The sequence below is a fragment of the Protopterus annectens genome, chromosome 10.part0, assembly GCF_019279795.1.
Source record: "Protopterus annectens isolate FY-2018-M chromosome 10.part0, PAN1.0, whole genome shotgun sequence".
In the NCBI taxonomy this organism is placed as follows: domain Eukaryota; kingdom Metazoa; phylum Chordata; order Ceratodontiformes; family Protopteridae; genus Protopterus; species Protopterus annectens.
In genome coordinates, this window is record NC_056744.1 from 1,389,805,161 (window position 1) to 1,389,820,536 (window position 15,376).

Consider the following 15,376-nt stretch of genomic DNA (forward strand, 5'->3'; position numbering starts at 1 on the left):
AGACTTGGCCAATGCACTCCTCATAGCTCTGAAGGCCGGACCCCCAGAATCCTGGGAGGGTCCAGTCTCCGGAGCCATGATAGCAGACGGAAGTCCCGCGGCTGAAGCACCGAGACGGAGGCTTGGAACCGATAGCATTGGTCCCGAAATGTCACCCCCGGGTCCGGCCGAAGAAGTCCGTGTGCTAAACTCGGACCCGAAGGCCGGGGTTGGAGTAAGGGTCGGAGCCGACCCTAGAATCTCTACTGGCTCCGTCAGCACCTGCTACAACGGAGCCGAAGCAGTCGGAGGAGGAATGGCAATGGAATGGGCTGTCGGCTCCGAAGCCAAGTGGGTCGGAGCCGAAACTAATTTCTGAAAGACTGGGGACTGGAACAGTCTTTGGAGCACCCTGTCTATGTCCGAATCTGACATCCTTGATGACCTGGAAGAGACCGAACGGGTCCGAGTAGGTCTCTCCAATGGCTCCAAGGGACTAGGGGACCGGCACCGAATTGCGATAATTATCGGCGCCGAAGGAGTGTCCAAACCAATTTCTATCGGTGCCGAAGAGGGCTTCGGCGCCGAGGAGGAAGTGTCTGAGCGGACAACCTTCATCGGCTCCGAGATCAGTGGAGCCGATGAAGGTGACCCGCCTCTCGATGCCCCAGCCGTCGGCTCCGAACCCAGAGGAGTCGAGGCTGGAGGCATCGAGGCAGACCGTTCCGCCCTCGGCTCCGAAGTCCGTGGAGCCGAAGGAGAAGCCTGCCTATGTCTTTTGGCGGTCGGTTCCGACGGACTGGTCGGAGCCGACGCCCTTTTCTTTTTAGCAGGAGAAGGAGAGGAAGCCAATGCCTCTTCAAATGAGGGTTTAATAAGGCCTTTTAAAATAAGTTTATTTTTCCTCTCTTGGAGGACCCTCGAGGAAAACGCGTGACACCGCTGCAGGACTCCTGCAAATGTTTGGCGCCCAAACAGTATACACAGAGAGAATGATCATCTGTGATCGACATTTTGAAACTGCACTTAGTGCACTTTTTAAACCCTGAAGGCCTAGGAGCCTGTGACATTATGGCAATCAAATCAGTGAACTAGCCAAAAACACAAATCACTCTAACTATCACAGAAAGATTTCTTTTCTCTCTCTCTTCTTTCTCTCTCTCTTTTTTTTTTTTTTTTCTAAAGAAGGATTGTCACAAATAGAAAAAAATAAGACTAAAGGATCTAAGACCCCTAAAAACAGTACGGGACTAGCCAGACAACAGACTGACAGGGGAAGGCCCTACAACGCAAATGGGACCTTTAGTCAGACAATACTCAGTCACTACACAAGAATTTCACCAAGAAAAATCTTCACTCACACACAAAAAACACACGATAGCTGTTAAAACAGCTTTTTGTTGAATTTTAAGGAAAACCCTGACAGGAAAAGTAAGTGAAAAACACTACTTAGCTCAGCCAAGCTCGAGACCACGTCTTTGCTTGTTAGCGGCAAACGAGATCTGGGGGACTGGTAGTGGTGCATCCTGGGATATAGTAAGCTCAGCCAATAGGAGACTTCGCTCTTTGGCATAAGCGTGCCGAGTCGGAGCCGAGGATCGGCTCCGAACCCATCAGTCAGAATGCAGGCGAGATAGGATCACATAACATCAAACTGTACAACAGAAGGAAGAAACTGTTGCAAAAGAGAGTAAAATCCCATAAGTGGAAGAGCTCCCTGGTCAGCCTCAGTAAGAAGCTGCGATCCCTGATAAAATCCTGCAAAGCTAGTTACGAAAACAAAATCGCCACTGATTCTAAAGACAACCACAAAGCATTCTGTAGCTATGTCAAGAATCTCAATGGCAACACTCAGATCTGCTCTGAGTTACAGCACAATGGCACTAAATATACAGACCCCCCTCTCACCCCCTAAAGAGCCGTCTCTATACCGGAAGAATGCAAAGTTCCTGTAATCATGGCTGCACAGGTAAAAACCACACTCTCCAAAGCCAAGAACACAGCATCCATGGGACCAGACAACATCTCAGGCTGCGTTCTACATGAAATACAGAACGAACTGGCACTCCACCTAAGTACCATGTTCAATCATAGCCTCACCTCAGGCTTTGTGCCTGCTGAATGGCGCACAGCGACGGTTATCCCACTCCCCAAGGGGGGAGCCACCACGGACCCCGGGAACTACCGCCCCATTAGCCTGACGAGCCTGGTCTGCAAGGCCATGGAGCGTATCATCATGGAACTTATAAACAAAGACATTGGTAATCTCCAAACTCTGGACCCCTCCCAGTTTGGGTTTGTAAAAGGCAGATCATGTCTCCTAAACCTGATAGACTTCTTTGAAGCAGTCACCAAAGCTGTAGATAAAGGTAAGGTGGTTCACACAGCCTATCTAGATCTTGCCAAGGCTTTCATCGCCACCCCCCACTCTGGAATTATAGATAAACTCACTAAACTAGGTATAAATCCCTATGTCACAAGATGGGTTGCCAACTGGCTCACTGACAGAACCCACACGGTGAAAGTAGAAGACTCCAAATCCGACTTCAGACCAGTGACAAGTGGAGTACCACAGGGTTCAGTCCTGGGTCCTCTCCTGTTTGGTATCTACTTCTCTGAAGTACAGGCTAACACAGAAGGTCTTTGGCTAACAAAGTTCGCAGATGACTACAAACTAGGAGCCATAATCAAAACTCCTAATGATGTGGATATCCTACAAAAGGGCCTCACTGAGACAGATGCCTGGTGTCAAAGCCATGGCCTCAAGCTCAGTGCCAAAAAGTGCATTGCCATCCCCTTTGGTAAAAACTCTGTACCCATGAACTACAACATAGGCGGTAGTATACTTAACACCAAAAGTTTGGCAAGAGACCTTGGGACACAGGTGGAGAGTAGTCTCTCCTTTGATAATCACATCGCCACAGTAGTCAGGAAATCCTTCTACGTGGCACTCCTCATCACAAAAGGTTCCTCATCCAGAAAAAAATTGTTCCCCTCTACTCATCACTCATTAGACCCATTATAGAGTACAATGCCCCTTTTGGTATGTACCTCACAAGACATCTACAACAACTGGAAAGGCCATAGAAATACCTCACAAAGAGGATTACTGGCCTCAAGCAGATGCCCTACGCAGACCGTCTCAAAAACCTCCAGCTTTACTCCATCGCATATCGCCTACTTAGAGGTGATCTCTGCCTAACATACAAAGCTATGTCAAACCCAGAGCTGTTGGACATGCTCCACTTAAAGAAATCCCAATCCCTCCGAGCTACACACTCTAGGGACCTAAACCTTGTCACCACAATAAACAGAACATGCCGGAGGGATAGATTCTTGTCCCAGAGACTTCTCATACTCTGGAATAAGCTACCTATCTATATCAAACAAAGCTCCTCATTAGCACTCTTCAAGAAAAATCTTGATGATTGGATGGGAAACAGGAAATTCACCCTGGGGATCACCTCTGTGGCTCTGCTCGACAGTGGCACAGGAAAATAATTTTCTTGGGTGGAAAAAGCCAGCGTACCTTTTTGGCTGGGCTTATATAGGCCCCAGGGCTGATAGCCTAGTACCTACCTATGAACCTATGAACAAAGTAACCCTTTGAAATATGAATGAATTCCAACTGATATTTGGTTCTCACTGTGATTTAAGTTTGTTTATATGACAAATATCTTTTATGAACATATGTTAAGCATTGTATTATACACTTATATAATCTAGTTGTTTGAAGCATAAAGTTGTGTGATTGGTTGATTACTTGACTGAATAATTGTTCTTAATATAAAGAATGTTTGCAGTAAGTAATAGTAAGGTCTGAAGAAGGGACGTGTCTACATCCTGAAAGCGCTAACCTCTGTATTTGGAATAAAACTGATTTTAAACACAAAACGGCAGCGGTTTCTTTCCAGCACAGCTTCCAGATGCATTGATTGGAAATTTAGTTGTATATAGGACTCATTTACTTTTGGTGCCAACTTTCCATTTGCACTGGCCGTTCCATTTTTGTTTTTGTGTTATTCCAGTAAATTTACAGTTTGCACAGCATAATAGCTACCCTAAGTAGTTTGGTTGTATAGTCAGTTAATTCAAACTTTGACTTTTGCACTCCTCAACTGAACATTCATACTCACCACTGTACTCTTGCAACTATAATAGGTGCACAAGATTTGCAATTTATGTTTTAGTTGTTATGTTTAGTAAATACATATTAAAGCTGCACTAGTGTATTTCAAGAAATTTGCACAGGAATTACACTATCTAGCTCATATATATGTAGTCATATTTTTGAAAGTATGCAGTTTAACAAGTAATTAATAGAGTCCAGACATGTCATCCCTATAAATCTAATGCTCTAAATGTGTACTAAATATACATAGCTATTTAAACTACTTCACTTCAAAAATCTTTTTAAGACTGGAAATGTTTTAAATAGAACAACACGGTTAAGTTCATTACTTATTCCTACACATCAGTAAGACAGATGTGAGGGATTTGAGTAGGTTTGCAATTACATGGGGGTGGTTTTATAAGTAAATTATGCTCGGTATTTATAAGGAGGGGTACTAGAATTTTGAAGTAAAACTTACTCAAAGAGGGTAATGACCCTTCAGAACCAACTTCACATAGATCCATCTCTATTTTAAACCATAATTATAAAGTGTTTATGCGTGGCTTTCTGTAGAGGAGGCAAACATATGACAACATTAACAGAACAATGATGATGATGATGCAAAGAGAAGCAGAATGTAAAAACACACCACTGCAGTTGGTGGGTCTTGATGGAGAGAAAGCATTTGAAAGTCAGATAGGATTTTATAAGCAAGGCTTATAAAACTCATCAAGGCTTATCAACTCAGGTTGATAGCAATCTCACATTCAACCATCATGTAGCAGCAGTAATCAGAAAAGCCTTTTACTTGGTTCATCTCACAAGTAAAGGGCCTGCATCCAGAAAAAAGGAGGTTATTACCTCTCTATACTCTTCCTTTATTAGACCAATAATTGAGTATAATAGCCCGTTTGGTATGTACCTCTTGAACATCTGCACCAAATGGAAAGGCCACAGAAATACCACACAAAGAGAATACATGGCCTCCAACACCTGTCCTATGCGAACAGGCTCAAATAACTATCACTCTACTTGGTAAAATACAGATTGCTCATATGTGATCTGTGTCTTGCCTACATGGCAATCTTGGACCCTACCCTACTAGAGATGCTCCATATCTGTAAGTTTAACTCCTTGCCCATTACCCACTCAAAAGTCCTGAATTTAATATGTAACATCAATAAAACCTACTGGAGTGACAGGTTTATCTCCCAGAGGCTGCCCAGTCTCTGGAACAGGCTTCCCATACACGTCAAACAGAGTACCTCACTGACCCTCTTCAAGCGCAACATTGGTGAGTGGATAAGAAACCACAAATTTGTCCCATGGGTTCTACCTGTGTCCTTCACTGACAGTGGCGACAAGTGATGACTGAGGTTTCTTTTTGGGGATAAACTCTTGACTAGGCTTGTAAGGGCCCCAGGGCCATTAGCTTAGTAACCTCCTATGATCCTAAGGCAATGGCAGCATTTCTGTTTCTCGATACAATAATAATAGGATTAATTAGGAGGATATATGAAGGAACAGAGTAAAAAATTAAGGTGCGAGAGTTCTAATCCAACAAGATGTATTTGAATAGATAAAGCAAAACAGGGGTGTCTTCTCTGCCCTTTGTTATTTGCATTATACTCTGAGCCACTGAAAAAAAAAGAAAATAATGGAAACTCAAATTCAAGGATATAAATGGAATGGCAATCAAGAAAACTTAGCTTTATTTGCAGATGATATTATTTTGTAATTGAAAAATCCAGAAATGGACATTTTATTGTTGTAGAACATTTTGAAAACTCTAAAAAGGTATTCAGCAAAAGCTCTGAGTGCAAAAACGCCCAAACGTCGTGCAACTGTATAATCCAACCACGTTTATTTGAAGCGCTTTTCGTTGCCAAAATGCAGCGTCTTCAGAAATCTGAATTTCTGAAGAAGTTGCTGCATTTTGGCAACGAAAAGCGCTTCAAATAAACGTGGTTGGATTATACAGTGCTACGATGTTTGGGCTTTTCTGCACTCGGAGCTTTTGCTGAATACATTTTTAGAGTTTTTAAGTGTCTATTCCCAGTTTTAGTTTGTTTGTAGAACATTTTGAGACAGCTTCAAATATTTTCAGGATGTGAAATTAATGAAGATAAAGATAATCTATAATGTAACACATGAACTGGTCCAGCAATACCCATATTTATGGAAACATGACAAGATGAAGTATTTAGGTATAAAGATTTTAAAAAAATTCTATTATGGCTGCTATGGATATGTTGGATGTGACTAAACAAAAGGTAATATAAACAGTGGGAAACTGGAAGCTCTTGTTTATGGATATAGACAGTAAGATACAAACAGTGAAAATGTTTTTAGTCCATTTAGTTTTACATATAGGTCAGGCATATTTTTATCAAACAGAGGAGAAGTCATGGACAATAATTAATAAAGAGTTGAAGGAATTTATCGGAGACAAAAAGAAGGCAAACGTTAAGTGGGAGGTGTGTGTGTGTGTGTGTGTGTGTGTGTGTGTGTGTGTGTGTGTGTGTGTGTGTGTGTGTGTGTGTATGTATATATATATATATATATATATACACACATATATATATATATATATATATATATATATATATATATAAACATTTAAGACATTTCATTTTTTTAGATTGTGTCCATGTCTCTGAGAATATAGCTATTCCTTTCCTTATTCTTTGTTTAGGTAAGAACATATACTAATTATCTTCTGCTGTGCATTGCAGTGCTAGCCTTGCACTTTCTGGTTGCTTTCCACAGCAGGTCTTTAATTCAAAATGCATCTGTACAGACTTGGTGTAGACAGAATTTTAAGAGGTATGTGGGATGTGCTCAACAACCTTTTCTTCTAATGTTGATGTCTTTCACTACGCTTCTCTAAATTTCCCCAGCTTTCCTTCTTGCACTAACTTGCCATCTATGGGTAATTTAAGTATGACCCATGTACATTCTTTTACTAAAGCAAGTGCTATTCAAGTTCATTAGATTTAGTACTTTTCTATATACTGTATTGCCATTTTATAATGTTCACTTCCTAAATTGCCCACTTCCTGAATTGTAAATAACACTGATTAATGTGCTTGCAACTAACAGCTTTGGCCTTTGAGAAAAAGTAGCCTTGTAAATCTTTTGTTACCTGAATTGTTGTATCAGTTTGTAAATATCGGCCTCATGCATTTTTCTTCATCTTAAATGTTGTACTAATACTAATCTATGAATCTATGAATTTTGCATTTTCATATGTAGCCCCAGGCCTTAGCTGAAATGGGTCCTTTCAGGATCAGCCGACCAACATGATCAACAAGTAAGCAAACAAATAAATGAACTGCATGAGGATATTAGAAGTAGGGGAATTGGTATCTAACACTGAGACACCTACACTGTATGCACACCTTAAAGCATACATGTAATAAAGATGAGGGTGTCTACAGGCATTAGACATGCTGTACATTCACAAAAAACTTTCCTAAACTGCTCTGATGAATAAATTAAATGGCACAATGACCCACTACTGGCAACTCCAGGTCTACTACAAGTACTTGTGTGATAGCAGTTTGGAACACACTTGCTATCTGCTATAAGTTCTAATTAGCAAGTGTCCTAACATCCACTGGCTGGATCTTAGTGAATTACTTAGCCCTCCCACCACCCAACCCTGCTGAACAGCATAGCCATACCAGAACCTGAACTCTAACTCTAAAATTCCAACCCATTACCTAACCCTAATCATAGTACTCCCCTTCTTAAATCTAATGTCCTCAATAAGTCCCTAAGCCTAAACTACTCACTTACTTACCAACCCTTGAACTCCAGTAGCGCTCCCTAACCCTAAACTCCCACCCACTCTCTAAACATAAAACTCCCTTCCCATTCCCTAAACCTAAAAATACCTGATTGCTCCCTAACCTTAAACTCCCCTCCTAATGCCTAAACCTAAACCCCTTTCTGTCCATCTCTGTCTGAAACTTTATCTACACACTCCCTCCCCATGGCTATCGCACTAACCTTATCCAAACTCAGTAATTGTGTTTAGGCAAGCAGCTCCACTCTCTCCCACATCTGCCATACCTCACTGAATATGCAGTCGAGTTTAAGCACATGCAAGCTACAGGATACCCAAGTCCCTGGGTGTGAGATAGTGATATCCAAGCACCTGGGACTTGAGCACTTGTAGTACACCCAGTAGAGCCTGTTAAAGATACAGCGACAGTATCATCACTATATATTTACATATGCTACATTCCCCTTACTTTAAAAAATATGTAATTTATATACACCGCTATAACTACATACTCTTGATTATAAATCTACACAAGTATACTATGTGAGTATAAGGGGAAGGAAGGGTGTGAAGTAATATTGCAACAGTGATCAGTAGGAGATATACTGTTATGGTGAGTTCTACACAGCTGCACTCTGTCCCTTCCTTAGATCACAGCTCCAGTATTACAATACTATTGGGTGATTCTCAAAGCTTAACACTTAGAAAGGGTGGATGGTTCAGGCATAGGTAAACTGTCAATTAATACAGACAGAACAGATCTAGCAAAGGAGACTCTGGATCTACAAAAATCATCTATCCTACATTATTTCGTTAAAACGTGCACATATGACCAAGTGGCTGTTTGTAGAACAGCCCTGGAATCAATTCCCTTGTAAAAACTGTAAGAGGAAATAACTGCTCTAGTGAAATGGGCATTAGTCACAGAAGGCAAATGTTTACCATGATAAACATACCAAAAAGAAATGGACTTAGAAATCCAGTTAGCAATGGTTTTACATTGGAGACTCAGTTACCTAACTTGGCCTCCTGGAAGGAAACAAACAGCTGGTCAGTTTTTTGAATGTTTTAGTTTTATGCAAATAAAATCTAAGCTGCCTGTGCACATCCATGGAAGGTAAGAAGAAGTTTAGAGGGTTTGGAAAGAAGGTGAAAAGACAAATGTTCAGTTAGAAGGACAATTCATTCACAATTTTAGGCATAAATAAAGGACTGACTATCACAGAAACCCTGTCCTTATGAAAAATACAGAAGGAAGGAGAAGCCATCAGGGCTTGAAGCTCAGAAACCCTTCTAGCAGACGTAAGGGCCACTAGTACAATGGTTTTCCGTGTACAGAATTTCAGACAAGTGGAAGATGCTGGCTCAAAAGGTGGCTGAGTAAAGAGCTCACACAAATATGAAAGAATAGTAGGAATCCCAATTAGAATAGGATTCTGTTTGTTAGTAGGACACCAGGCAGAAAAACTTTTCCTTTTTGATAGCTGGTACCTTCAAGTAAGTATTTAGAAAAGACAGGTCTAGGATGGATCTCCATTCTCCTTTTCTTGGGACTAGAAAAATCCTGGAGTAAAACCCTTTTCCCATGAAGTAATTTGGGACCTGTTCAAATATGTCCTGATTCAAGAGGTCTTGAATAATGGAAGCCAGAAAGGATACTTGGTTTTGAGGAGATTGTGGCATGCCTTTCAGACAGAGAATATTTTCCCAAGAGATGGCATAACCATCCCTGATGATTGATAGGACCCACTTGTCTGTGGTAATAGCTTCCAACCTAGCCAGGGACAGAGACAGTCTTTGGGAAAGAGGGGTAATGGGACTTATGCAGGGAGAAGAGTGCTGCAGAGAAAGTCACAGGTTTTTACTTCCAAAGGGGGGCTTCCCTGCTACAGGTTCCATATGGGTTTTTCAGAGTACTTTTTCTTACAGGTTTTCCTTTGTTTCTGAACTGTCTTAAGATCTCTTCTAATGAAGGAGATAGATTTAGATGGGTAGTTCCTATAGTAACTAAGACCTGAGGAGAGAAGGATCTGTCTGCAGTCTTTCATGGTCTTACCTTGGTCATGGAGAGTTCTGAAGAGGCTGTCTGCCTGAAGACCAAACAGTAACTCTTTGTCCAAGGATGAGTTGAGAATTTTACATTTGAAATCTTCAGGTACAGGATGACTGTGAAGCCATGCATAGCTGCGAAAAACAGATCCCGTGGTAGCTGCCCTAGAAGAAGCATCCATAGCATCGTAACTGCAGTTAATGCTTTATCTGGCAATTTTAGTGGGCAGTGATAGTAAGGTCTGCATATAAAGCTAAGACTCTCCTGTAGGAGGCTCCAGTATAACTTTGTTTAAGGAATGCAGGACAGAGATCAAATACTTTGTCAATTGCGTCTGGTAATTAAATGCCCTAAAGGCAAGGGTAGCAAAGGTGTAAACCTTCTTTTCCCATTTATTCATAGCTCTACTATCCTTATCAGTAGATAGGGCATTTGCACTGGGCAGAAGCTTAGAGGGCTTATCTGAAGAGAGAGAGGCAGAGAGAGAGATACTGCAGAGGGGGTCTGCAACTGGGTTCCTGTATAAATATTTTAGGTCACCATGCACCTTGTAAAACCTATCTGGTCTCTTGGGAGCTGGTGGCTGAGAATCAGGTGCAACAGAGGGGGAATGAAAGGCTTTCAAGAAAGCCTCAAGGACAGGAGGGACTGGAGAAGTGGCAGGGGTATCCATCTCCAAGAGGGTGTAAAAACTCTTTTGAACACCAGAGATCTCTGTGGATTCCCATTCAATGTGTTTCACCATGTTCTGTATAATCTCTCCAAAGGAAGCTTCCTCAATAGGAGAATCTGGAGACGGGGAGTCCTTTTCATTGGAAGAGATTTACCTTGGAGGATGCAGCTGTGAGGAAAAGTCCACAGAATGGTAATAGTCATAGTCCTATTCCTCATCAGAAGAGAAAACCAGAGTAGGTTTTTGAGGAGGACTAGCCCGTGGTTGCCAAGATCCAAGGGAATGAGGTTTCAAAGATATAACAGCCTTGAACAATCCACTTCTTTTCTCCCAACTGCTGAGGGAGAGGCCACATGCTTAGTCTTCTGTTTTTACTTATTAGGTGTGACATCTGCCTGGATGAAACACCAAATGTTTGGAACCCTGTCTGACTTCTATCACAAAGCCTGGGATCTCTTCCCTAACTAAAATATTAGGGACTCCATGCAGTCCTTTGGAGATGAAGAGAAGTGGTTCCTCGGATGTGTAGGCGGTCTGCAAGACCTTAGTCGCCACACTGGCCTCTGAAGGGTTCCCAGTAGTGGGCATCTGAGAAGCAGTCTGATGTGCTGCATGTTCTGCAACTTTCACGGGTACAACAGAGTCAAAAGCGTTGAACTGTGGATCAGTTTTGAGAACTCTTTAGTTTTCTCTTTGGCACCAGATGGAAGTCCGAGGATACAGAGTCAACCATCGTGGACAGGCCAAGTGTTTAAAATGCTGGATCTCAAGAAATGTGTTGAGATTAGACAGCCTTGCTCTAAGGGGGTTTGGAATGAATGAGTGACAGACTGACCAAGATTGCTGACTGTGTTACAGACCTAGGCAAAAATTACATTTGGTATGCAAGTCCTTGTATAGAATCTGCCTACTGCACTCCTAAGTACCCCTCATACAAGACATATACAACTTTCAACAAAATCCTGTAAGACAGAAAAGGAAGGTACCCCAATGGGGCACATATCTGGAAAAATAACCAAAGAAAAGTATCAGTCAGCTTGTCTAAGGAACCACACTCATGTGTCCATCTATATAGCCTGACACATACAAGCTGAGATCATGCATCAGATGCACAACTTAGGGAAGGAAAAGTTTTGGTAGCCCAGCCAGATGTCAGTGGTGACAGCCATTTGTCAGGAATACTGAAACAGTGACTTCAGTCAGACATCTGTATGTGTGTGGATGTGTGTACTCCAACTGTATTAATTTTTCTACACTCCAAGACAACATCTCGGAGAAAAAATTATATACTGTTTTTTATTTTAAAGATATCTCTCCCTCCCTCTCTCCCTCTCTCTCTCTCTCTATATATATATATATATATATATATATCTATAATGTATACGTATACACTGAATATATTCCAAAGAATTATGATCATGTTTCTTCAGTCATACCTAAATGTTACGTGTTATGTGTTTTCTACAAAAAACGAGCATGAACCTTCTGACATCCACTTCTTGAACCTATATGAAATCACTTGTGATATCTATATATATATATATATATATATATATATATATATATATATATATAAATATATCTATCTATATATATATATATATATATATATATATATATATATATATATATATATCTATTCACACACACATACACATACACACACACACACAAGCGTGTGTGTGTGTGTGTTTGTGTGTGTAAAAATATATAGAATATACACGTGTGTAACACAAACACACACGCACGTGTGTGTGTGTAAAAATATATATTTTCTGAGAAATTTTCTACAGAACCCCCTTAGACATCAGATCCATAACCAAATTGTCGCAATTTCAAAACTACTAAAAGAAAGACTCAACACCTAGCTCTGTTCCTGCCTTAACCCTGCCTAGGGTCTCCATAATTCCACATCAAAACCCTGCCAAGTCTGCCAGTAACCATTTCTTCCTCTCTCCTTCCCTATCCCACTTAGATACTAGTCCTCCTCCTACTTTCCTCACCTCTACTGACTATACTGTCCTATGGTCTTCTGTCCCTACTCTGTTTATTATTCCCCCCTCCCACTTTCCTTATTCACCACCCCACTACCAGCACTATTCAAAAACCTTCTTCTTCTTCTTCTCAGTATCCCCTACTCTCATTACTAACCTATAAATACTATCTTTTTACCTCATATATTTCCTCATATATTTCCTTAAATATATTCTTTTTTCTCTATATCATGTTTCCACCTGACCATCTGTAGTTATAAGCCGATTTGCAGTTTAACTTGTCGGCTCTCAATGTAGACTCCAATTACTCTTGTTTTAATCAATCCTATTGATGTTAAAAACTTAATTGTATTTGCAAACTCTTGTTTTATATTATTTAATTACCCTACTAATTGATGCTGCAACATCTTCACTGTATACTTATCTAATTTTTATTTATATTTGGAGTTTTTCTCCTGGGCCTACGCTGAAAATGGACTTCTGTCCAGTTGGACTTTTCCTGATCAACAAATGTCAAATAAATAAATAAATAAATATGTCTGTACATGACAGGGTATTATGCTTGGGATTGGGGTTGGTATGATGATTAAGCTGCTTACCTCACAGACATAAGGTACTGAGTTTGACTCTCACCTTTAAGGGAAAATGGCTAGGCTTGAAAAAGCCCTCAAGGGCAACTAGCCTAATACTTACTTACCCACTAGTCAGGGACCTGGGAACACATATAAACAGTAATCTAGCTTTTTACCATCATGTGTCTACAGTACTCAGAAGATCATTCTATGTCGTGCAACTTATAAACAAAGATCTTAGACAGTCATTGTTCTACTGCAGTTGGCATTCATCAGACATATCAATGAGTACAATGCCCCATTTGATAAAAACCTAACCAGGCATATCTATCAACTGGAATGTTCACAGCAGCTTCCTACTAAAAGAATACAGGGGATTAAGTAACATGTCCTATGAAGACTGCTTCAAGGCCCTATCCATGTCTTCTGGCTCCTACAGGCTGTTGAGGGCAGATCTATGCCTGGCATACAAGGCAACATCACACCGCACTTTGATGGACTTCATATTCACAAAACAAACAGCAACAAAATTACCTGTTCTAAAGACTTAAACCTTGCCTGTAATATAAACTGGACCTGATGGAGAGACAAGTATGTATCCCAGAGACCACCCCTTCGCTTGGAACAGGCTCCCCATCTATATGAAGCAGAGTTCCTCTCTAACCCAATTCAAGTTTAACTTGGATAACTGAATAGGGAACCAAAAATTCATCCCTGGTTTGGCACCCATGTCTCTAATGAACATAGGCAGCCTGTAAATGCTTCATCTCCCAGACCCCTGCTTGTAAATGGTTCATCCCCAAGCCCCTGCTTACACTTATCAAGGGTACCAGAACTTATCAGAGATTTGGTATGCATGGGTAGGCTTAAAAAGGCCCTTCTGATGATTAGCGTAGTAAACACCTATGACTCTTTGGGTATAAAATTATAACTAACTTATTATGAATTTATTAGTATTTAAGAAATGGATGTCAAAATATTCATGCTCAAGCTGTGAATCTGAAATCTGATCATAATGTAGTGCAATAATACTTGGAGTTTTAGCTGTTCGAATGAATTATCAGTTATAAATGAAAAAAGTGTAGGAATGTGCTTTAAAAGCTGTTATACACCTGCACTGCCACACAGAGATCAGAAGTGAAATGCACATTTATCTACCACAGCTTTAAAAACTGTTTAGACACTTCTCTGAGGGGCAGTGCAAAACTGTCACATCTTTCAAAGCTGTAAAGTTTCTCTATTCCCTTTCTTTTGATGCTGTCTACATGCCAGCAAATGGGTTGATAACAATATTGAAAACTCCATAACAGCCTTGTTATGCATTTTTCTGATGCCACAAAGGTGCATAACAAGGTTAATCACAGGCCAATTTCTGAGTATAATTACCACTCTCTGTATGTTACATAATAGTTCTGTAACACTATAAGAAGGAATATTTTAGTTGAATATTAAACTGTTTGCATCACTCATTCAATGCATATTACAAAAAATATACACTAAAGGTGACAATGGAAATGGCAAAATGTTAACCACAAATAAGTCAGGCACTGTCAATGGGAACAGCATTGTACACAGTGGATTAAAATTTAACTGGCTTAATAGTTTTACATTCCACTTGCCCACACTACCATGAACTAGTGGTTCTCTACAATAATATAAATATTTAAATCACCTTATCACCTTTCAATCCAGGGAGCCCTCTTGTTCCTTGCAGGCCCTGTTAAAGAAAGAACAGGCACCTTGTTTTAAAGTGTAACACAACAAAGACAGTTTTAAGGGTAACAAAATAAGAGTAAAGAATTTTGACTTACCGGAGGTCCAGGAATGCCAGACAATCCTTGTGGTCCTGCAGGTCCAACATCTCCCTAAAGTAGAGATTTAACATGTCATACACTGTTATTTTTCCTTACGTGATTGCTTTTTTTCTTTCATTTTTATTTAATAACATTTGTTTACTATGATAGTCTGAATGGGCAGTGACCCTGGGAGAAAAACTCCTAACAAATTACATGAAATCAAAATAGCAGAATACAGCAAATATAAAAAATTGATATGAGTTGTTATTTTTATATGTACAATATAACAGAACTGTAAAGGTTGACATTTTTACAAGTACAATATGATATAATACACAGTAATCAAAAGAAATATACAGATATATATGTGTGTGTGTGTGTGTGTGTGTGTGTATATATATATATATA

At 40.3% G+C, this 15,376-nt stretch overlaps 1 protein-coding gene across 1 annotated transcript in view; it reads right to left on the reverse strand.

Annotated features, from left to right (window-relative positions):
* Positions 1-15,376, reverse strand: part of COL24A1 (collagen type XXIV alpha 1 chain) — a 3,617,818-nt gene that overhangs the window by 1,748,693 nt on the left and 1,853,749 nt on the right. The window contains exons 15-16 of the mRNA XM_044086026.1: positions 14,984-15,037; positions 14,845-14,889 (exon numbers count right to left, since the gene is read on the reverse strand). Of these exons, the coding sequence (XP_043941961.1) occupies positions 14,845-14,889; positions 14,984-15,037 (99 nt within the window). The remainder of the gene's footprint in view (positions 1-14,844; positions 14,890-14,983; positions 15,038-15,376) is intronic.